Source organism: Oxyura jamaicensis, chromosome 5 (genome assembly GCF_011077185.1).
Source record: "Oxyura jamaicensis isolate SHBP4307 breed ruddy duck chromosome 5, BPBGC_Ojam_1.0, whole genome shotgun sequence".
NCBI lineage: Eukaryota > Metazoa > Chordata > Aves > Anseriformes > Anatidae > Oxyura > Oxyura jamaicensis.
This window is the reverse complement of record NC_048897.1, coordinates 22,733,684-22,757,153: the sequence shown is the minus strand read 5'-3', so window position 1 is coordinate 22,757,153 and position 23,470 is coordinate 22,733,684. Positions and strand designations below refer to the sequence as shown.

At 56.2% G+C, this 23,470-nt stretch overlaps 2 protein-coding genes across 4 annotated transcripts; both read left to right on the top strand.

Annotated features, from left to right (window-relative positions):
- Window positions 1-337: 337 nt before the first annotated feature.
- JDP2 (Jun dimerization protein 2) lies at window positions 338-6,891 on the top strand. The gene is made up of 3 exons (XM_035328307.1): window positions 338-1,481; window positions 5,041-5,145; window positions 5,734-6,891. Exons 1-3 carry the CDS (start codon window positions 1,281-1,283, stop codon window positions 5,917-5,919), a joined length of 492 nt encoding a protein of 163 aa, XP_035184198.1. The 5' UTR covers window positions 338-1,280; the 3' UTR covers window positions 5,920-6,891.
- Window positions 6,892-13,315: 6,424 nt separating this feature from the next.
- BATF (basic leucine zipper ATF-like transcription factor) lies at window positions 13,316-23,033 on the top strand. Of its 3 annotated transcripts, none has more exons than XM_035328309.1 (5): window positions 13,316-13,734; window positions 14,199-14,275; window positions 17,514-17,831; window positions 19,480-19,584; window positions 22,413-23,033. In XM_035328309.1, exons 3-5 carry the CDS (start codon window positions 17,766-17,768, stop codon window positions 22,620-22,622), a joined length of 381 nt encoding a protein of 126 aa, XP_035184200.1. In that variant the 5' UTR covers window positions 13,316-13,734; window positions 14,199-14,275; window positions 17,514-17,765; the 3' UTR covers window positions 22,623-23,033. The 3 variants fall into 3 exon arrangements, with proteins under 3 accessions (XP_035184200.1, XP_035184199.1, XP_035184201.1); XM_035328308.1 differs by having other exon boundaries at window positions 13,316-13,996; XM_035328310.1 differs by lacking the exons at window positions 13,316-13,734; window positions 14,199-14,275 and adding an exon at window positions 16,855-16,902.
- The last annotated feature ends 437 nt before the right edge of the window (window positions 23,034-23,470 follow it).

The following is a 23,470-nucleotide window of genomic DNA, read 5'->3' as shown; positions in this document are numbered from 1 at the left end:
CGGGCAGCTGTGGCAGCTGGCTTGTTAACTTGTGCATGCCTGCACTTAGCACAGCCATACCGCCGGGACCAAAAGTCTGCATCACCCCTTGGCTGGTCTCTCAGCATCCGAGAGTGGATGCTTGGGAAGGAGCAGGGTGAGCGCACGTTACTCCCACCCTTACACATCTCCTGGCTCCGGCAGTGGGTGCTGCCAGCTTGCAGCCCCTCTCCCCCTTTGGGGTGCCTCCTGACACGGGTTGGGATGGGTGGCTGCCCCCAGGCTCCCCGCGTGTGCTGGGACCAGTCCGGCTGGGCAGAGCCGGGAGGGCGGCGCAGTGACGTGTGGTTGTGTTCAGGGTGGGGGAATGGTGGCTGCGTGGACAGAAGGTGACACTGCGTGTTGTAACTGGGTCACTAGAGAGTGTCCCAGGCCTGTTACGCAAGCAGAGACATGCTTATGTGGTAGCCAACAGCCACCTGCTCCCTCTGCTTTTTGGCTGATAGGACAGCTCCAGCTCTACAGGCTTCTCAGTTTAGGTCTAATTTTATTTCTGTATCTCTTAGCCAGTTGTTCTGCACATTTCCTGGTAACTCCCTTTCTTCTGCCTATGAGTGACTTGCCAAAGCTTGTCCCAGTCCTATTCTCTCTCAAGCTCAATTTTTTTTTCTCTCCTGGTAGAAGCAGCCTTTTGCACATTGCTCCGCTTCCCCTCCCCTCCAGCCTTTGTTTCCTTGTGTTTGTGCTGGGAGATGTTTGTTCAGTGGCAGGTTTCTCCCTCAGCAGCTTTTCATTGTTTTATCCTCAGTCCCGGTGTGCTGTGCCCTGACCCCGGTCAGCAGGCTCAGCCTGCCCAGCAGGCAGCCAGCCTGAGGCACGGTGCGGTCCTCACAATGCTATTTTCTTCTCGTCCTAATACCTACATTAATCAAAACGCAGCAAGAGCAACCCTTGATCTTCGGCACTCCAGAGAAAGGTGTGCCAAGACCAACTGCCCATGGGACCACATCACTGTTGATCCTGTAAGTCACTGCACCAAGCTCCTGGTTCTCTGGTGCTGTGCCTCCCAGCTCTCTCCTTCTTCCTGACCTACAGGCCGGTAGGGTGTCCTTCCTAGCAGGATCTGTATATTTTGGTTTCTGTCACCCAACCTCTGCTCAGTCCTCGCCTTCGCTATTCCCTGGGAAGAGCGGCAGCTTTCTTTGGGCCTGTGGTGTCAGCTGGGTTTGTGCCATGTTGCAAGCGGGGTGGTAACGGGCCGTGTCTCTCTCTCTGCAGCCTGCGGAGCTGTGTCCCCTGCTATGATGCCAGGGCAGATCCCCGACCCGTCGCTGACGGCTGGCGCGCTGCCTGGGCTTGGCCCCTTGACGGGACTGCCTGGCACCGCCCTGACCGCCGAGGAGCTGAAGTACGCCGACATCCGCAACATCGGGGCCATGATCTCGCCGCTCCACTTCCTGGAGGTGAAGCTTGGGAAGAGGCCCCAGCCCGTGAAAAGTGAGGTGAGTCTGGGGGCTGCTGGCTGCAGGCGGCCCCGCGGGTGGCGCAGGGGCTGTTCCCCAGGGGTGCCCACCGCTGCCCAGGTCGCTCTGTGCCCGGGCGTCCTGGCAGCGAGGCCGGCAGCGGGGTTAACCAGCGTGTCACGCTGCCTGCTTGGTGGCATGCACTGCTGGCTGCCTCTTCCCTGTCCCTGCCATGGTGTTCCAGACGTGACGGGTCCCTCACAGCTTTTGGCAGCCAGCTAAACTCAAGCCCTGTTTGAGGAGCTGGGTCTGGCACAGCTGCTGCTCAGGGCCTCGGGGCTCCTGGGGAGGGGATGGTGGGTGGCTGCTGCTCGGTCCCACAGGCCGTCATGTCCCGGTTGTGTGACAGGGGCTTGGGAGACACTTGCACAGCATTTTCCTTGTGTGTTTGCCTTGTGTTTTGGCTGGCTCCTTGAACCTCGCTGTGCTGGTGCTGCTTGCGTCAACCAGTGCCAGCGAACGGAGCTCTAAGTCCATCACTGTGAGGCCCCAAAGTGGTGAGAGTGGTGACTTCTGTCAGAAGGACTGTTCGGTAAGCAGCCCTATTGAACTGGCTTCTTGCTCCTGCTGGAGAATACTTCAGACAGTGCTGCGTGAGGATGGGGCGTTGTGCATTGTCAGGGATGTGCAGAGGTGCTAGGTGTATGAGAGGTGGTCTGTGGTGAGCTGTGAGCTGAAGCAGGCGAAGCAGCAGCTCCAGGGAGCTCCGAATGAGGGCTGACACTTGGTTTCATCCAAATCTTGTGGTAAACGCTCAGCAGCCTCCAGGCCCACCCACCGGGAGGGCTCCTGACCCTTTGCACCCACCCCTTGTGGTGGACTCCTGCTGGGAGAACCGCTGCGATCGAGCCCATCGGTCACCTTTCAGTGGAGCGCTGTGTCCAGCGGTGTCCTGGTGGCTCACACCGGGCTGGGGGCCGGCTGGAGCCCACCTGGGAAGGGGCTTGGCAGCTCCGTAATGATGGAGCTGGGGATGGGGTGCTGCAGGAGGCCAGCAGGAGACCTGGGAGGTGCTGAAGGCATCAGTCCCTCCATGGGCAAAGCAGTTACGAGTTGGTATCTAAAGCCAAATGCGGCCCCAAGCTCCTAGTCTGCTACTTCTGTAGCAGGTTGATCTGCAGATTCCAGGGAAATGTGGAGGAAAGATGAGGGGAACCCCACCAGCAGCCCCCACATGGCTGCCTCCCCTGCAGCCTCTTCCTCCCCTGCATGGCCTGTGGAGACAAGGAGTTGAGGATGGCAAATGGAGCTGCCCCTGGCATGGGCTTTGCAGCAAGAGCCTGGGAGAGCCGAAGCAGTAGCTGCGTATTCCATGAGTAGCCAAGAAGCAACCCACGTGTAATTTTGCAGCGTAGCCTGTAGCTGCTTTCCTCTTGCAGGGAGATGGAGCCCGGGGAGGCTGGGCACTGGCATGCCATGCTCTGTGCAGAGCTGGGGAACAGGCAGCTTTTTGCCCTGGCACAGGGGTGTTTGTTTGTGGCAGTGCACACAAAGCCCACGTATCGAGTGGTGGATGCACTGTTACCATCCCTCGTGTCTGTAACAGAGCTGAGTCCTAACCCCCAGCACCAGGGGAACATGTCACCTTTTTGAACTGAAACAGAGACAGAAAGGAGATAAGCTGCTTTCTTGAAGTGGCCGGAGCTGTAGGACAACAAAAAGCAGAGCCAAGAGTTCAGGCTGCTGCTATCTGTGCTGAGCCACTCTCCCTGAGCACCTGTAGGCCCCATCTGAGGGACATGGCCCCTCGCTGGCCCCAGTGGGTGTAGGGGAAGCTGAAGGGGACAGGGAAGGGACACTTACTCTTTGACCCCTACTGAGCAGAGCAACTAGGCATGGAAACGTGTCAGGCAGTTCGCAGGGAGACAGTGCGGCCGGTGCTCTCACTGTTCTTCAAGGAAAAGGCAGCAGAGCACGGAGTTAGAGCCTTCCTGGATGCTTCTGCAAATGCCCACCACATCTGCGTTGTGTGCATGCAGTGAGAGCTGGCAGCTTCTGACGGGACATGGGTGCATCAGCACAGATCCCATCCTGGTTCTCCTAAGCATAGCGCTGCTGTGGCAGAAGGATGGCTGCAGCCTGGCACTGTGGGAAGTCTGTGTGTAGCTTGTGCTGCCTTTGCTTGGTATTTTACTCCCATCTAAAATGGCAAATTTGGTGGGAAATGACAGAGAAGATGCAAAAGCTGTTAGTGCTATAAAACTTGGATGTTGTCCTCTAGGTAATAGATATGCAGCTTACTTAACTCTGCCCAGTTAACGTTTCATTCTGTCCTGGCACATCACGTTGAGATGTTTTGATTAGAGGAATTTTGATTCTGTAAATCAAAATCCCCATGCCCACCACCACTTCGTGCCCGTGGTGTTGGGACCTCATAAGGAGCCAAGAGGTCTCCTAAGCCCAGGTGTGAGAGCAGTGAGGCTGTTCAGATGGCGTGTGCTGCAAGAGGCTTCTCTGGGAGATAACATCCCTCGATCATGCTGGCTTGGTGAAGTATGAAGGAAAGGATGTGGCTGCCTTGCCAGGCTGGAGTTGCCCTTGAAGAAGGTAGAAGTAGACTGTGGAAGTGATCATAAAGTAAATGTATTTGAAAAGATGTATGCTGTCAGCTGTCAACTGACAGGAACAAGGCAGTTCGGTCTTACATCTCAGACTTCAGAGTCCCAGGCGAAATGCTCATGCTTATTGTTTGTGGGTCTTACAGGCCTGTGGGGTCTTTTTTCCCACAGCTGCGCTGAAGGTGTCACCTGGATACTGAGCTCGCAGGGTTTTCTAGCACTCGCAGCTCTCTGGAGAAGGAACTGGTTTGGGTTCACGGCTGTAAGCGTGCCACAGGCCACTTACACAGGCTTTGTAGTAAATATCCCTAAGTACTTTGATTATGGGTTTCCAGCCCATAAGCCTGGTCTGTGTGGTTTGAGTCACATAGCAGAGAGCGACTGAGTCACGGCAAACAGCACCGGCACTGCTGTGTCCCGTGTCTATCAGAGGTGCAGCACCTGTCCCACCTTCCTGGGGTGGCCTGGTGGCTTGGCCCCGGCGCTGAAGGCACATCAGACAGGCGAGTGTGCACTGTAAGTGGGGAGCAAGCAGGTCCAGCTGGGGGCTCTTTCAGGTTTCTGTGCAACTTGCCCTTAGCTGTGTTTGGTGCTTTGAATGCTCAGAGTGGTGCCCGGAGTGATGCGTTTGTCAGTGTGACAAACTGTGCCTGCCTTTGGGGTACCCCAGGTGGATGGGGCTCTGCTCCCCCTTGTTTTTGCCTTCTTGTAGGGAGGGAGCCATCCTGCAGAGAGGTGATCTCACTCGTCCCGTCACCCAGCTGTGACAACCACTCACTGCAGCTGCGGGTCGCACTCTAGTCTCCTTCCCATGTCTCCCCAGAGGGGTGTTAGAGGCTGTGGCAGCAACACGTTTACTTCCTTGTAAGGGTTAGACCAAGTCACTGGTGACCACTGGTGAGGGAGGCAGCGGGGCTGCCAGGGGCTCCCAACCTCCTCCACTCGATGGCTCTGACCTGGGCTTCTCCGTCTTGTTGCAGCTTGATGAGGAAGAGGAGAGGAGGAAAAGGCGCCGGGAGAAAAACAAAGTAGCAGCAGCGCGATGTCGTAACAAGAAGAAGGAGAGGACAGAGTTCCTGCAGCGGGTGGGTGCCCTGACCTGCAGGTGGGCTCTGGGCCTGGGGGAAAGAGGGCTCTGATAGTACGCTGGTGTCTGTGCTGGAGCAGGAACACCCTTGGGAATGTGGCCCAGGACAGGGGCCTTCTGCCCAGATTCCTGGAGATTTCCCAATTCAGAAGCCAGGTTTCTTCTGGCTGTGACCCCAAGGCAGAAAACACTCCCACTACCTTACTGCTTTTCTCTAAGGGCTGGTGGGATGCAGGCAAATGACACAGCTGGGACAAGGAGCCATTTCACAAAGGCAGCAACTTGCTGACAGCAGGATGAACCTGTCAAAATTTAAAAATGCAGGTTCATTTCTTGGTGTCCTTCCAGCCCGTGTAAAGCAGCCAGGCAGGGTGTTTGCTGTGGTGCAGCAGAGTCCTGCCCTAGGAGCTGGCTGTGTGTTTCCTTGCCCTGATGCAAGGTAACGGGGTTGGGTAGGAACTGCCTGGAGGAACCTGGTGTCTTGCCATGTCCTCAGGCTACTCCTGTATGGAGGTGGCTTGCTGGCCAAATACTTCTTGCATTTGTTCCACTGGAGCAGTCACATGCTGTTGTTCTGCCCTGTTAGGAGTCTGAGCGTCTGGAGCTCATGAACGCGGAGCTGAAGGCCCAGATAGAAGAGCTGAAACAAGAGAGGCAGCAGCTGATCCTGATGCTGAACCGGCACCGTCCGACCTGCATCGTGCGGACAGACAGCATCAAGACGCCCGAGAGCGAAGCCAACCCGCTGCTGGAGCAGCTAGAGAAGAAGTGAAGGTGGCACTGGGCCAGGAGGAGGAGACAGTGGCGCAGGGTCTTCCAGGGTCTCTAATGTATGTACTGTATGAAGAACTGTGCACCGAGGCCTGGTGCATCCAGGACCCAGTGGGCTTCCTTGGGAACTATGGACCAAACAAATTTGGGGGCAGAGAAGATTGGGAACCTGTCAACCATCTACTCTGAGGCTTAACCCGGGAGCAGGGCTAGCGGCGTGGGCGAGGGTAACCTCTCTGTGATACCTCATCGCGGCCCTTCGGCCTGCTTGTGGCCCCGGGGACCTACGGCACAGCAGCACGTCCTGTGAGGAGGAGGAGGAGAGGAGGATGAACGGGAGGAGTCCTGCTTCGCCCTCTCTCTTCCCCACAGCCCCTCAGCGTGCCGGTGGGGAGCGGGGCCCGCAGGTGGGAGGGACGGCGGTGGGGCAGCGGAGCAGTGCCTGCAGCACTCCTGCCTCGCCGTGTGCCAGAGCCGTCCCCGGAGGCCGCCGCCGCTCCTGGCGCACACTCCGCATGGAAACCCCAACCGAAGAACCGCAAACACTTGACGCGGCCCCGTCGGGTGGGCAGGCCTGTCGGGGCTCGGTGGCGCAGGCGCCCCCCACAAGCACACTCTCAGTATAATGTTTACAGCCCAGCTGTCCGCGTCGGCCGTGCTTTTGAATGCACATTTTTACACTTTTTTAAGATATTTTTTACAAAGTTTTTTATACAGCGATCTCTATATGGATTTATATAATCACTAGATGTGATCCCATAGAAATGTATGTTATGATGGTCTGTTTGTTACAAATGCATATGCCACAGTTATCTCCATTGTGTTACTTGTCCGGCGGCGTCCGGCTCCTTCCGCCAGCATGCTGGGAAGGGGGTCCAGCAGCCCTTCGCAGGGGCGTCGCTGCCGTCTCCATCCATGTATGTCCTTCATAATACTCAGTTCTGTATCTCTCAGTAAATGTTACCTTTACATACGCTGTCCTCCTGTGCTTTGTCTGGGCCAGGCTGTGGTGGGCTCTGCATTGTGGCAACAGCTGCTGCCTTTCTGGCTGTGCTGGGTGTCCTCTGGCTCACCAGGACAGGGAAGCTGATCCCAGAACCGTCTTGGTGCCTCTCTGTGTTAACAGAAGAGTTCATCCTGGGGAAGCTGAGAACCTTGGAGGTGGCTCTGAGTGTTGTCAATCCAGAAGCAGCTCAGTGCTGCACCTAACAGAGCAGGCAGGGCACGACTCGCTGGCTGGAAGTGCGGACGTGTGAGACATGGAGACCACCTTATATTTTCCTTCTGGATTCAGCATACGTGCAGCAGCTTGAACTCCTTGCAGGTAAGACAGAAGGTAGGTTGTGGTGGTGGTGATCCCTTTCATGGAAGGAGGTAGAAAACCTTCTGGGCCTCCTCTGGGTCCCAGCCCTGCCCCTGACTGATGTTCTGGGATAGCAAACCCCTGCACTGGGCATCAGCCAGGGCCGGCACAGGGATGTGCAGGTTCAGCAGATACTTCAGCAGAACAGCCAGGCGGTGTTGAGGTGCTAGGACGAAATGGTCTGCTGGAATTGAAAGGACATCATATGTATAACCAGGTCCTGTCACTACATTGGTGTGTTTCTGAGCCGTACATCCACAGGCAGCGGGAAGGTACCTCCGTGTGGACAGGGCAGGCTCCATCTCACACATGGGATGCCGCTGCGTGGTGGTGTCCCACGTGTCTCATGGAGCAGTGGTGAACCCAGTCATCTCCCAGCCTGTTGTCATACCCAGTGTGGATGAAGTGACTGATGCAAACTGAGTGAAAGAAGCTTTCAGCGTCTGGTACAGATGCGCATTCCAGCCAGTAGCGCTGACGTGGTGGTGGGGACAGGATGAGTTTGCCCTAAATGTGGCAATAGCATCGGAGGAGGTCTTCCCTGAGCATGGCTGCTTCTCAAATGCCTGGTTATCTCTGCAGGCTCCTCTCCTACCCTCTAACCTCCAGTGATATCTGACGCTGGTCCTTCCCATCCCATACTTTCTTCCTAGATTTCCCCTCTCCTTCTAAAACTTCTGTCTTTGTGACCTCCCAAAATGCTGCCAGCTGCCTTATTTAGTGTGAAGTATGTTGGATGTGTCCAGCCAAATTATTGCCACAGGAGGATTTGCTGGCTGAGGTGTGCTAGAGGGATGTGCAGGGAAGGGATCTGAAACAAAGCTGGTGAAGGAAAGCAGTGTGTGGCCTGGCTCCCGCCGCCTGCTGTGCAGCCCTCGACAGCTGGACAGCTTTCCTCCCGTGCTTCCTGCTGCCCTGCCGTGGTGGCTCTGACCTGACCCAGTCCTTGCTGCTGTCTGGAGCCAGTCTGGATAATTCTGAGGAATGTGATGCTTCTTATCGAGCTCTGCTGAAAGGATGCAGAACACTTCCTGGGCCTGCTTCTCTCTTTGGGACTTTATTTCCCTCTGCAGAGTGTACAAGGGAAGGGATTTCCAGACCCCTGCAAGTATCAGTTTCCTCTTTGCTGGTCAGTGGGACATCAGATGGGCTGGCCGCAGGCATCTCATGCTTTTTGCTCGCCTGGACAGCCTGTGTGCTCATCCTCACGTGGAGACCTGCTGTGACTCCCACCCACCCGCCACACACTTTTGGCAGCCCTGGCAACCCCTCCTGAACCCAACACGCAGCGGTGGTGACATCCTCCCACCTGTGTCCCAAGGCACTCTTTGCACAAGGGCTGATGATGGGGGACTTACTTAGAAAACACAAAGGCCGTGTCTCAAAGGCCACCCACCCACCCACTTGCAGGGCGGATGGCACCCAGGACCCTGTGCCAGCGCTGCCGGAAGCCGTGGGCCTCCCTCCCGGTGGCCTCTCGGGTGCTGCCACCAGCAGGAGGAGCTGCACGGCCACGGCACCTGCACACCTCCTGCCCCTGGGGGGCCTCGGCAGGCTGCGAGTGGGCCCACCTTGCCCAGTGCGAGCAGGAGCTGTCCCTAGGGCATGACCCCAGATTTTGTCTGACACCAAGGTGGATGAGCCCGACTGTGTTTCCTGCCTCCTTCTCCCTGCTGCCCTACAACAAAGCTTCTCCTGCCTCTTCCCCCTGCCCAAAGGGGAAGGTGAATGCTGCTCTGACCCAGCACATCAGGCCTGAGGCTATGCTGGGGTGACGGGCTGGTGTGAGTGCTTTGCAGCCTCCACCTGGCTCCCTTCTTCTCCTGGGCAGCAGAACCCCAGTTTCCCCAGTCCTGCAAGCTCACCAGCTCCTCAGCCCTCTCTCTTGCAACCATCCCAGGACAGTCGAGCAGCCCAAAGCTTGCTCATGGCTCCCTTCCCTTCCTCCTCCTCTCGCCCCCTCCCCATCCCCTGCCCTGGCACCCCTGCCTGCAGGGCTTTCTCCCACCAAGGGCATCCATCCCCCTCACCGCTCCTTGGGCAGACCAGGCTCGCAGGCCATTACTTTGCAGTTTTTGATAGCATCGCTCTCATCCTGTTTGAAAAACTCACCTCCTCTGCCCATCTTGGCAGGACCAGAGGGTGATTCCGTGACATGCGGTACATGTTATCAGCTGACCTTTGTCGGTGACCTGCCACTCTTGTTTCATTATGAGCCAAGGCCAGCAGGTATTCACTTATCTTTCTCTCTATTGGCTCTTCTATTCATCTTGCTGGAAAACAACCCCTAAAAATCCCCAGCCTTGATATTTACCAAGAGCCACAGAAACTGCTTTCATGATCAGGGGTGCCAGCGTGCTCTGAGTGGGACCAGCGCGACCCATGACTGGCAGCAGGGCTGGCAGCCGGGAAGTCTCAAGTGCCACCAGGATGGCTGCAGAGCAATGAGAAAACTCTCCTGCTGCTTCCCCAGGCCTGAAAATACCGTCTGGCTCTTCACTGCCTTTGGATGTTTGTTTGCTTCTCCAGCTCTGGCTCCTCCAGGAGCAAGGGGACAGTCCCAGCCCTGCGAGAGGAAGCATCCGTGATGTACCAGCCAGGCGCTGCTTCCAGAAGCCTGCATGGCTCGAAGCAAAAGCACACTTTGGGTCTGTGTGACGGCGAGGTTTCGCTGCCGCCTGTCACGTCTCAGATGAAGCTTCAGGAACGGATCCTTTGCCAGTAACCACCACCTTGCGCTGATGTTATCTAGTTTCTGCAGAATGAACTTGCTGAGTTGTCATCTGTGGCGCTGTCAGGGGAAGTCCTGACTCCTGACGCTGCAGTTCCTGTGGCTGCTCCGCCAGCACCCCAATTCCAACAGCACCTCCCAGGCCAGGCAGATCCGCTGGAAATCTGCTGGGGCAGGTGAGGCCAGGGGCAGCAAGGTTTTGATAAAGGCCTGTGGGCTCCCAGAGCTGGTGGAGCCTCTGGGCAGGCTAATGCCAGCTGCCTTGTCACTGCCGACATCTCACTGTGAGGTGCTGCTGAACGCTGTAGGCCAGCGAGCTTGTGCTGGAGTGAGTATGTGGGCATCAGTGTGGTGCCTTGCAGTGTGTGGATGATGGGTTCTGCAACACGGGCAAACCCTGTGGGTGCCAGGCAGAGTCACTGACATGATTGGGTAGTCACCATGGTTGCATAGTGAGGCATCCCTCTCCTTCAGTGGAGGCCTTTGCTGTTACCGAAGTGACCCAATGCATGCATCATTTCTAGCCCACAGCTGTTGCACATGTCTGAATGAGCCAAGGTTTCCAACATCTGCAGCAGTGAGGTGGCTTAAATGTGGCTTCATGCCACACTGCCAGCTCGCCGGCTGATGTGCATGGGGCTTTAGGAGCAGCACTGGGTACCACCATGCTGGGCCTGGCCACCTGGGATGCACCATGGGCACATCTCTCTGCTTGATGGCCTCCATGTGCTGGGGCTGCTCGATGGCTGGGCACTGGTGGCACTGGTGGCTTGTAGCTCAGTGATAGCATGAAAGGATGCCAGGCTGTGCTCCAAATTCAGTGGATGCCCACCAGCTGCACAGCAGTGGGGAAAGAGGAAAGGTACCTGAAGAATGGGATGGAAGAGCACACCTGCCATTTTATAATGCCAGTGTAGATGGCTGTGGGACACCTTGCCTCAGGTGTCATGTTTGCTTCTGGTTGCCCCGCTGTGAAAATGGGAGACCTCCAAAGATGGGTGCTGACCTAAATCAGGGGTGTAGGGAAATTTCCCTATGCGGAGACTAAAAGTCCCAGCAGTTTGGAGTGGAAACTAGTGAAATGCCGTGTGATAGAGATGTACAGAGCAATGCCTGGCTTAGAGATAAGTCTGTTCCTCTGCTCACCCCCTCACAAGATGTTCAAAGAAATGGAAAGACAACTCATTTCAAACTGGCAAACTGACACGCTTCTTACAACGAACTGCTTTGCACAGGTGGACAAGGTGCCTGCCGGCCAGCCATTGCAGGGGGCTCACGAAGGATAAGGTGCTCATGGAAAACAAGGACGCCCACAGCTTAGGTCAAAGGCTTTAGCTAAAAAATATAGAAAATAGCATGTCTCTTGGACACCTACTTTGAGATTCGGGGAAGGATGTTCTGCCCTTTCCTGTCCCCTCTTTGAAGCCATTGTTGGGGCCATTGGGGGCATCAAGGGCCCCTCGTGCCAGGGCCTCATGGCACTGCTGCGGGCATGGCTGAGGCTGCGGCCCCTCTCCCTTGTCCCACCTCCCAGGCACTGTCAGGGACGAAGCCCTGAGAAATGGGGGCAGAACAAAATGCTGTATCTGGCCCCCTAAGCCAAACATGAAGCGGCTGCTCTTGGGACAGGAGTATGCTATGAGCAGCTGTGCTCTTTGCAGCCAGCCCCTGCTGAGAGGAGTGGCTTGAGTCTATCTGCAGGGACATGCCCTAAGGAAGCTATGCCCAGTCCCTGGGAGGGCTGGACATATCTTATGGTGACGGGTGGCATTGACGAATGCTTTTCTCTAAATAGAGTCACGCAGCAGCCAAGTAATACACTCAAGAGCCATGCATTAATCTGGGAGATGAGCAATGCGTTTGCCCCTCCACCCTCACACCACAGGGCTTGGCAGCAGTGCCTGGTGAGGATCAGATACCCCTCAGGCCGCGGCCATCCCACAGGAGCAAAGCATTGGCTGTTTGGTTGCTGTGGCTGGACATGCTGTAGCACAAGCACAGGTCCAAGTCGAGGTCCTGCTGCCACGGCGGTGGGGAAGGCCGGTGGGGAAGGCCTGCTGGCCTCGCATGGCCTGGAAACACACGAAGGAAGCTGGGGCTGCGGCCCCCTGCCAGCACCGGTAAGCGTGCCCCTGGGTGGATCAGCCATTCTGGTTAAACGGGTCACTGCCCTTCCTCTTCGGGCCTTCCCCATCATCGCCAAACGAGACTGCCACCGAGATGAGTCAAACCGTCAGACAACATCTGCGGCCCTGCGCACGCCGCGTCCATGCGCTTGGATAGTTCTGCCGGGGGGCTCGGCCCTGTGCAGCGGAAGCAGAGGAGCCCTGCTCTGCCAGCGGCGTCTGCACGTGAGGCCTTTCGGAGCCCCCAGGGCAGGCTCATCCAGCCAGCCTGGGCAGTCGGGTCTGTTCCTGGCCAGAAATGGACCACGGCCTGTGAAGGAGCCACGAGAGAATTTTCAGCCTTGTTTTCTCAGTACTCTGCCAGGCTTGGGGATCTGTTGGCCTGGAAAGCCAGGGATGCATACACCTGAGCTTGCTCCTGAGCCACTAAGTCCTTGCCAGGAGCTGATTAGAGGTTGCTCAATTAATTACTCAACCTGGTGATATGTACAGGATGGCAGATGGAGACTGTGGCTGACCCCTTCAGCAGCCTGGGGCGAACACCAATTATCTGCAACTTGAGCCTGAGGCTCTGCCAGCAGCGCTCCCCCCTCCGCTGGGGAACACATTCAGAGTTTACTTTCTGTAGTTTGCTCCTTTTAACACATAGCGACACACCAGAAGAGTACGAATGACATTTAAAAAAATAATAATCATGAAAGTGGCATAGATGAGTACTGAAAAGCTAGAAATTGCCAGAAATGGCTTTGCCTGGGCAACCTAGTGTCAGATATCTTGCACATACAATCATCTCTTGCTTTTTGCCCTGGACGGCCACCTCTTCATCACCCAGGCTGGACCATGGCCAGAGGGAACGAAGAGCTGCCCCCCTGGGCTGCCTCCTTTCTTACCAGGGCTGGGAAACTGCTACCAGGCAAGAAAGCAAGGGCCTGCGGAAAGAAAGGAGGTTTCCTGGGCAGGCCCTTACTGCCTCCCTGGAGAGCTGCATCTGCCTCAAAGTAACTTGGTGAGCTGTACACGCAAGTCTTTCACAGGAGCAGCCACTTGTTCCTCATTTGCCAGGTCTGGGTTACAGAAAAGCTAAAAGGTTGCACCTGCAGTCACGGACATTGGGAGCTGGGGGTTGGTTAAATGAATTACTGTATAAAGCTAAAAACACTGAAGAATTAGATTCTAGTTGGTTAAAACTGTGTGTCTAAAATTAAGGAGTACTAATGACCTAAATCCCTCCTTGTCTTGTGTTTCACAGTGGTGAAACAGGGATAATTCTATCCCCTCACCTGGAAAGGTGGCTGAGAAAACAACTTCATTCACAGTGCTGAAGCGCTCAGATGCTGCAGTGATGGACCCTAGAAAGGGTCTGTGAAGAAATGGAAAAGCAGGATGTCGAAGCAGGATCTGACCCCAGGACAGTGATAAAGGTAATGTAGCAATGCCAGGGAAGGAACCTTTGTGGATCATACACTTGTGGAGCCCAGAATGATATAAATAGCCCCGGGGATGGAGACAAGCTCTCCTGCCACCTGGGGAAGCCGCCCATGGTACAGAGAGGACCAACGTGTGCTACCAGAAGGGGATGCAGCAGGATCTTGTCTGGTAGGGAGTGAGGACTTTATTCAGTACCACCATTCATTCTTCATCTCTTATCAGCACTGTATCCCACACAAGAGTCTTTGAACCTGTACGGGGAATGATATGCAAATTGTTGCAATTGTCCAAATATTGTGAGAAAGTATTTGCATAAAATGTTACACACGAAGCAGAAGCAACCTTGGTGGTTTACAGGAGGCTGAAGATGACAGCTTCTTTGGGCTGGATTTTTAAATAGCACTATTCACTAAATGTTCATGCAAAAAAGGTGAGTGAGAGAGATGAGGTGAGATGCAGTTTGAATGCTGCTGTTGAAGCTTGCAGCAGGTGGGAGGGCTGGAGCGGTAGGTTTATGGGGAAGCTGCAGCTGCAGCTTTCTCTCCTGTGTGCACAGGCAGGATGCAGGGAGTGGCTACAGTTAAGGGCTGACTCTGCTCTCTTACTAGCTTTATTATTATTATTTTTAATAGGTCTCCTTATTTAAACCATGGATATGTCTCTCTAGCCCATCGTATAGAGGATTAAACCTGGACCATTTCTGACAGAGGTTTGTTCCTTGCTGCTTCACGTGAAGGGGACAGAATAACTTTCCTGGACAGCCCATCCCAAGGCCTTCCTAACCCTAACCTGTTTCCAACCTCTGACCTGAATCTTCCTCGCCGCTGTTGAAGCCTGGTGCGGCTGCACAGAAAACAGCTGACCACTCTTTCCATTACAACATATCGAAGACAGCTCCTTCCTCCCCCGCCCCCTGCCCGCCCCCAAGACTTCTCTTTTCTAGGCTAAACAGACCCAGTATCTTCACTCCTTCCTCTTAGCACAGGATTTTGGTGTGTTCACCCCTTGTATTGTTTTCCTCTGGGCTTTTCTGCTCCAGGGCTTGGGAGGAGCCATCACCCCCTCGCATCCTGCACCCCCAGATGTGATCTGCGATGCTCTGCAGCCCCCGGATATTTCTCTGCCATTCTGCTGCCTAGCCGGTTATTCCCCAGTTCTTCTACATATACCTCGTGTTGCTTTACATTTGCATTTGTTCTTGCTGAACTGCACCTTGCTGCTGCTAACCCATTTCTCTGGCATTCAAGGTCATGCACTCTGGCCTCGCATCGCCTGCACACCCTGAGATATTGGGATCCCTTCGGCAGGGTCCGCTGCTGTTCACATGGGACTGATGCAGAACCGGGTGGCACCTTCCTTCCCCTAAACTCCTCTGAGAATTATCCCTGCTCTGTAGATCCGCTGGCATGGCAGTAACCTAACCCTTGTAAGCTTTTCCAGTGCTGCTGATAATGATTTCACAGCTGCTGTGATTACAATCAAGAAACCTCAATGATCCCGGAGAGAAAGTCAGGGGATGCTATTCACAGAGTATACTTAGTCACCTAAACGAGGCTCAGGGGTCGGGAATCTGGCTCCTGAGCTGCCCCCACCAGCAGGGCAGAGCCTGGGCTGGGACAGCAGGCTATCAGCTGGGATTTCTCTATCAGCTCCAGGTCGTCCACAAAAGCCCAGCAAAGGGCAGGCTGTGGCACAGTTCCAGACCTTCCTCCTGCAGATCAAACAGACTTTTCCTGCAGAAAAGTTGGGGCCAGCTTTGTGCAGACTGCCCACCTGGACACCCAGCTTCCCGGTGCCATGTCCTGCTGATGCCCCCACTGCCTGCTGTCACCTCTCAGCTGCTGGGACTGCTAGATGCCAAAGGAGGGCATTCAGCTTATTTGCCCAACAATGGGCCAAGGATATTTCTCCTCAAGGAAGGAGCTCTCTCCATCCTGCCCTGAGCAATAACAGCTCGTAGAGCCCTTGAGGAGGGCTCGAAGGAGCCGCTGATGCCCGATTGGTGGTGGTCGGGTGCTGAGGCGGTCCGTGAGGTCTGCTTGGCGCGGGAAGAGCATGGGTTTCCTCGGGACAGCAGGAATCCAACGGTCTGCTTCCTGGAAAGGAAGCGCCGTGTGGGGTTGCAGGGTTCAGAGGAAGTGTAGCGATGCAGCGAGCGGATGGATGGTTCAATGGTTCAGCTGCCAGCCAGCAGCTTGGCAGCCCTGAATTCACTGCCCCACTCACCCCTCTTCTCACCAGCGCCCTGTCTTGCCCCATTCCTGGGGCTCTGAGGACCTCTGGGAACTGCAGCGAGGCAGCACGGCACGGAGCAGGGTCCTGCTGGGCAAGCAAACCCCATGTCTGCAAACAGCAGCTGTGCCTCTGCACCTGGGGGGGGAGCCCAGCATTTCCCTGCAGCACACTGAGAGAAAAAATCCTTTAAGGGCTGTGAGATGTTCAGGTAATAGGGCCAAGGGTAGTGCATCAGTGCCACAGGGTATTCTGAAGAGGGACATGGGCACAGCTAAAGCTGAGCGGCTGTGCCACAGAAGCTAGGCCCGGTGGCTTCCCCGAGCCGCCAAGCCTGTAGCCAGCCCCATGTCCCTGTGTTGTCTCCCTGAGTGCCAGGGCTCGAAGAGGTGCCAGCAGTGCCCACACAAGTCTGTGCTACATGCTAAGTATGCTCTCCTCTGCGTGAGTGTGCTCAGTGCTGCCTTGAGGTTGCCAACCTAGGAGCTCCCAACACTTTGCCCTGATGACAAACGCATCTCATGTGCCCTCACTGATGTCCCACTGCGGACGCCTGCTCACCATGTCAGGAGCACTCACACGGGTCTGTGAGGCACTGGCACAGGTTGCCCAGAGAAGCTGTGGATGCCCCATCCCTGGAGGTGCTCAAGGCCAGGCTGGATGGGGCTTTGGGCAGCCTGGTCTGGGGGAAGGTGTCCCTGCCCATGGCAGGGGGTTGGAACTGGATGGGCTTTAAGGTCCCTTCCAACCCAAACCATTCCGTGCTTCTAAAGTGTGGGCTGCTGGGGCTGGAGGTACAGCACTGGGCTGGGCGGCAGTTTGGGCTGTAGTATTCCTGGTCAGAAAGCAGAAGGAACTCAACCGAAACACCAGTAAGTGGGAACTGGGAATTGCTGCTTTCCGCAAAGGTGAGTTGGCGCCGTTACAGACCAGGGGAGAAATAAGGGGCTGCGCCCCAGGCTGAGTTCCCACAGCATGTTTCCGTCTCCCCATAGTCCTGTCTGTCTTCTACTGCCAGCTGTGACAGAGGGGGCTAGAGGAGAGCAGGAGGGAGCCAGACCTATACACAACAGGCTTGTGGAGCATGGGCATACTCATACTGAGGTGTGGAGTGAGAATTATGTCTCAGGCTTAGCTGCTGGCCCCGTAGGGCCATTATGCTCCTACCAAAAACGGTCCAAACATTCTCCCATCCCAAGTCTTTATTCTTAGGTGGGCCTTGATCACTGTGCATACACAAACCACTGGTGTGTGCTGAGGGTGCTGGTCTCCTCCTGGGACCTGCTGGGGGTGGTGGGACGGAGCGGGTGGGCTGCAGGATGGGGAAGGCTGCCCAGGGACTTCCCGAAAGGGCCGGGGTGGCGCTGGACCAGCCAGGGCGCACCGCTCCTCCTGCCCCTGGAGTTTCTGGGGCTCCCGGTACCACCACCTCCGCACTGCCCTCCTTTGAGGGTCCCAGTTTCCCAGCCAGGGCCGGGGCTTTTCTTCCCTTTACATCTCTGCTATTTGTCTCGGAGAAAACCCATCTCGCTGTTTTTCTACCGCTTGAAGGTGTTTTTCGGGGGTTTTTCAGGCTATTTTGAAGCTCGTTTTTCCCAGATGTGCTTTTTTTCTGCCTTTTTTTTTTTTTTTTTTTTCTTCTTCTTCTTCTTCTGTAACTTTTCTTCTTCGCCTTAAAGTTTCCGGCCACGTGACTTTCAGCTTACATCCCCTAGGTTCTGAGAAACCACAGGAGGCCTGAGACCTAAAGGGAAGGTGCAGAGCTCTGAGCGGAGAGCAGAGAAAGTAGCAGAGCGCGGGGCAGGAGGACAGCGTGCCTCCAGGACAGGCACGCATAGGGAGGCCAGCGAGCATCCCAGGGCAGGCAGAGGAGGACAGGGGACAAAGCAAAGGGAGAAAGAGAGAAGCCAGGCACAGCTTGAGCGTAAAGGAAGCTGAAGAGGCCCTGGGAGCCAGAGACGGGAGCCATGCCCCACAGCTCTGACAGCAGTGACTCCAGCAGCTCCAGCCAGTCTCCCCCTCCCAGCAAGCAGGTAAGCAGGGACCCTTCCCCAGCTCTCCCCTGCTGGCCTCCGGGGAGGACAGGTGGCCCTGGGTGGCCGGGAGGAAGTGTACCAGCCCAGCATCTGCACCGTGAGCTGTGGTGGGGCTTTCTAGGAACAGCGGCGGGGAGAGCGGGATGCGGGGCTGAGCCGGGAGCAGTGCCTGTCGAGCAGAGAGGGAGCCCCGAGAGCTGGGGCTGGGCCAAGGACAAGACGAGGGGGTGCCAGGACCCCTGGGCACTGTGTGCCCTGTGTTGGTTGGGAGGCGGTGAGCAGGGTGCTGGTGCTCTGTCGAGTCTAGCCTCGCTGAAGCAGAGGGCACTGGAGGCCTGCCTGCTTTCCCCCTTGCCCCGCACAGCGCGCAGGGACCTGGAAAAGCCCTGCTGCTAACAGAAATTCCAACACCTTTCTGGCTCAGCTTTATTATAGCGATCATTTGCCGTCTGCCTAGGGCTGACACCACCAGCACCTTCCCAAGACTTTGCTCAGGAATCTCAGGGGTGATGAGAGCAGGTGCTCTGGGGCTTGCAGCCCGTGATGGGGATGCCTCCTGGTGGAGAAGGGGACGGAGCACAGAGGCTGCTGAGGGCTAAGGACCGGGCTTGGTGCAGGACTTGGGAGCTGCTGCATCTGAGGAGCTGGCAGGGCAACGAAGGCAAGGATAAAACGGTTAAGTTCAAAGAAGAGAAAAGATCTTGGGCGGGGTAGAGGGGGGAGAGGATGTGGACAGACTGATGGGCTGGGAAGATAACTTTTGTGGCTGAGTTTCGTAGTCCTGTGGGGGAGCAGTGATGTGAATGTTAGAGAGTCCACAAAAGAGGCAGTACCATATGAAAATAGAAGATGAAAGAGTCTGTATGACGGTTTTAACTGTCAGAAGGCAGCAGCAGGACCAGATCTGAGCAGAGAAGGGCTGCTGCACGGAGCTCGTGACCTGGCGCCGGGAAACCCAGCTCCCCTCTGCCCGAGGGGCTTGGGAGATGCTGCAGAAGTTGCTGTCAAGGGGTTGCAGAAAGAGCAAGCACTGAGACAGGAGAGCTGGAGCAAAGGAGAGCTGGGGAAAAGGCAAAAGCCTGGATCCTGCCTAGTTAAATGTGCAGTGTCTTAGGGAGCCACACCATGCTGTAAGGGTCTGCAAAACCCTTGAAGTAAAGGCTGAGGGAGAAGGGTGATGGAGAGGGGTTGGGACCTGCAGGGATGGAAGGAGGAACACACAGGCTGGACCTCTGGAAAGGTGCTTTAGCCAAGGAGCTGGAATGACTGCAGTGCCATATCCCTGCAGGGAGGTGGGGGGAAAAAAAAGGTTTTCTGGGCAAGGAATTCAAATTGTCTCTTTTCTGGAAAGAGGTCCATGCCCTGGTCCCTCATGCCACATCCCAGGCCAGCGTCTTGGTGAAGGGACAGTGGTCATCAAAGAGCTGTGCCAGGATGGTTTGGGGATCAGATTTACCCCTCCTGGCATCTGGGATGCCAAGAGCATCACATGTCTTTGGGGCAGGGCTTTAGCTTGGTGCTGGACGGATGTGTCCCATGTCTTGTGCTTCAGCAGTGTTATCTTCTGTGTCCCCTTTTCCACCTCCTGCCTAGCAGGAGTGGGGAGAGAGCATCGTGCTCATTTCCATTCCTTGTGTTTCCCTAGGACTCTTCTGATGACATGAGGAAAGTCCAGAGGAGGGAGAAGAACCGCATTGCTGCCCAGAAGAGCCGTCTGCGGCAGACCCAGAAAGCAGACACGCTGCACTTGGTGAGCGCTCCCGTCCTTCCCCATCCCTGGTGCTGAGGGCTCACACCGGGATCAACGTGCTTTCACCCTGGGGACTTGGAGAAGTGCTCAGTTCAGGCAGGACAGGAACAGAGGGGCCAGGGCAGGATGTTGGCGGCAGCGCCATTGCTGAGAGCACACAGCTCCAGCGTGGGCGGGTTTTCTCTATCCAGATGCCCAGGCACAGTCCTCCTTCAGCAGGTCCAGAGTGAAATCCTCCTGTTCATCCACCAAGTGTCACAATGACTTGTCCTGTGTCACCGGTACCATTCCCCCCATCCCCATGGGTGTCCTCTCTGGCAGACACAGGTCTGCTGCCAGGATTCATGCCTGGCAGGTCCTGTCGTCACCACCCATCAGAAAGGGGGATTGCCGCCGAAGCCCTCAGTTTAGCAGACGGTTTAGTATCAATAACAAGACTGATCTCTCAGTCTGACATTAACAATTTTCTCTCTAAACCTCTCCTGACTGGCACAGCCAGAAGCTCTTCAAATGCGTGGGCTCACCCGGGCTGGTGCTCTCTGGGTTTGTGCTTCATGCCATCACTCACAGCAATGCCATGATGCACTGGGACGCCTTTCTGAGATGGTGGCACTTTGTGTCCCTTGGTATGGAGGATGGTGCGGTGCAGAGCTGAACAGGCATTGCCCCTGATTTGTTTTCTGAGGCATCACACTGTGTAGATAAATACATATTAATCATTTTATAATATTTAAAATGTCCCTATGGCAGGACCTGCATCCCTTCCTACATCCGAGCACTGTGCAGTACCTGGGAGCTGCTCCTCTTGCACGGCATGGATTTTCCCTGCTTTGGTTTCACCCCTACTGTCCTGTTCTCCTGTGGCACCACGGGTACCATGGTGGCTTTTCACAGTGTGAAGGATTAGGAGGTTGCATTTCAGGAGGGATGGCCACTTCTTGCTGTGTGTGTGGAGGGGACAGTGTCAGAGCACAGGGGTGGGTGCTTTGCATTTTGGTAGGTGCAATCCCGTGCGTTTGGGGCCGTTGGTGAGCTGGATGCAGAACGTGCAGCCTGCAGTGGGCAGAGATCTTCTGTGTCCATGCACAGGGCTTGGCTCCCCCTTGAAATGTGGCAGTCAGGCTGGTCTTCAGAAAAACATCCTTTGACGTCCGTCAGTCTTTGTATTCCCCAAATCCCCATTTTTGGGACGGATTCCTGGGGAGCTGGTCCTGAGCCTTTCCGTTTTCATTACGCCCTCAGTCCATGCTCGCAGGTGGGTTTACAACGGAAATTTCAGTCTTTCCTGAGCAGGTGCTGGTCCTGCTAGAGCAGGCACGGCTCTGGGCTGACTGTTAGGTCTGTCAGCAGTGATGGCTCTGGGAGACCGTGCCTGAGAGGGATGGAGGGAGACCCTTTCCTCGGGGCTGGTGCTGGGTTCAAGGCCATCCTAGAGGTGAATATGGGCTCTTGTCTTCCCTCAGGAAAATCCTGAATTGCTATGTACCAATAACTGAGCTGCTCTTTTCAGGGCAGACAACAAACCACTTTGTTATGAGCTAACTGGTGCTCAGATGCCATCAATAGCACAGACTCCTTCCTTTCCCAGGGGCAGGAGACAGGGACACAACTGCAGAAGCACTGTGGACCATGCCTCTCCGGTGCAGCCCTGCCCAGAAGAGCCTGGGTTGTGGTGGTTCCACAGGAGCCAGCCTCTCCACCTGCTCAGGGCTCCCAGCTTGTGTTTTGAGGGGAATGAGTCAGCGGGAGCCTGGGGCTCCTGGCCCCCGGGTGATTCCCATCAGCTTCCGCGTTTGACGTCAGTCATGATTTCCAAAGCATTTTGTCACATCCCAGAGATGCTCGTTTGGTGCTGTAGCCGCATTTTACCCTGTGTATAGAGAGCAGGCACCTCCAAAAATCAGCATGATGGTTGAAGGGTCAACAGCTTTGCTTTGCCAGGGACCTGGTGTAGCTCTCCAAGGTCTTGGAGCCCTGGGTCCTGCTTTTGGTTGAATTCATGGAGCCCAACACTGAGACCTCCCTGTGTCCTTGGGTCCTGCCCGCCCCACGGCTGCCGGTGCCTGGGATGCTCCAGCCTGGAGCTGGCTGCCTCTGGGTAGCGAAGGCTGTGATTTGCTCCTCGAGGCAGGGCTGAGCATCACCATCAGGCCCTTTGTTGTTATCCTCATTAACAGCAGCAATACTTCAGTTCTTCTCAGGCCTCGGTTTCTCTTTTCTTCTGACTCAAGCGTCTCCCCCTCCTCCCCGCCGTGCCGCTGGTTTCCCCGGCTGCTAGCAGGAAGCAGTGAGTCTTTTCTTTCCAGGGCAATGACAGGTTTCCTGTGGCAGGTGGTTTTCTGGTTAAAGACGGCGGTTATTCAGCGTGCCCTCCCCCCGGCCGGGCGGCCCGGGAAGCGGACGATGGCGTGCGTGAGAGGGAGCGAGAAAGCCTGGGCGGGCGCACACCCCAGTCACTTCTCGTAAGCTGGGGCCGGGGAGCGCAGCGGAGCCGCCAGAATCGTGCCTGCACCCGGCCGGCTGGAGGAGGGGGGTTTGCCCAGCCACCGCGCGGGGCAGAATTTGCCGGAAACTTGTCATTTTGGAAACTGCTAGGCTGAGAGGTGCGGGTACGGGACCCCAGCCCCAGCACGGCCACCTCCTCCTCCTGCTCCCGTCCTGCAAGGAGATGGGGGGTCAGGGAGGGCTGCGGCTTGTGATGCTGCGGTGTGTCCTGATGTGGGGCAGCTCCTACAGATATCACAATATCCAGGTACCACACTGCACCCCAGGGCCTCCCCACTCACACCTGCAGCTGAGGAAGCCCCCCCCCATTTTTGTCTCCCCAGGAGAGCGAAGACCTGGAGAGGCAGAACGCGGCCCTGCGCCGGGAGATCCGGCAGCTGACAGAGGAGATGAAGCACTTCACCTCGGTGCTGAGCTCCCACGAACCGCTCTGCTCCATCCTGGCATCGCCTCCGCCGCCGCCCCCAGAGGTGCTCTATGCCACACACTCCTTCCACCAGCCCCACATCAGCTCCCCGCGCTTCCAGCACTGAGCCAGCCGGTGGGGCGGCCAAGAAGCAACCTCGTGGGGCTCGCTTTTCCATCCGGAGAGGGACAGACAGACAGACGGCCCTTCTCACAGTGTGTACTCTGAGTGACTTTGTCCAAGACTTGTTCCCCGTGCTGAAATGGCAGGGCCACCAGGAGGCATCTTCGGGCAGTTTCCAGCTTGGATCCTGGGAAGAGGAGCATTCGCAAAAGGGCACCAACCCCTTCCCCGGTGCTTGCTTGGGGACCCCGCGGGAGCGTGGGCACGGGCAGCCCCCGTGCGAGTGGCTGGCTGTGGCGTGCAGCGGCGGGAGCTCCGGGCAGAGGAATGGAAGCAGGGGCGGAGGGGAAGGTTGGGGGCCATAGAGTACCAGGGCAAAAGTGGTTTATTTTTGTAAAATAAAGAATGAAAATGCTTTGCGCTTTATTTTTCAAAACAGGATGAGCTGCTCCGAAGGCCCTGCGTGGCATGGTGGGATCGGGGAGGTGGCAGGGGAGAGCGTGGAGTTCAGGGAACAGCCCTATGTCTGCTGACATCTCATCCGTCTCACCTCTGAGGAGCAGGGGCCTGTGGGGGGCCTGTGGGCTGCACAAGTAGCACAGCTGGGAAGGAGCATGGCAGTATGGAGGGGGGCAGTGACGCTGTGCTGGAGTGGACGGGGAAGCAGGGCCTGGCAGGAGCCCTGCTCCAAGGGGCACACAGCTGCAGCCTGCGCTGTTTCCCCTGCCTTGCCACAGCTTCTCCTCCCCAGAAAGATGCTGGGCTACCTCCTGCATTGCAAAGCAGCGAGCCTCTGCTGGGAAAGACCTCATGGAAACACCAGCGGTCCGTACAGATGGGCTCTGAGCCTCA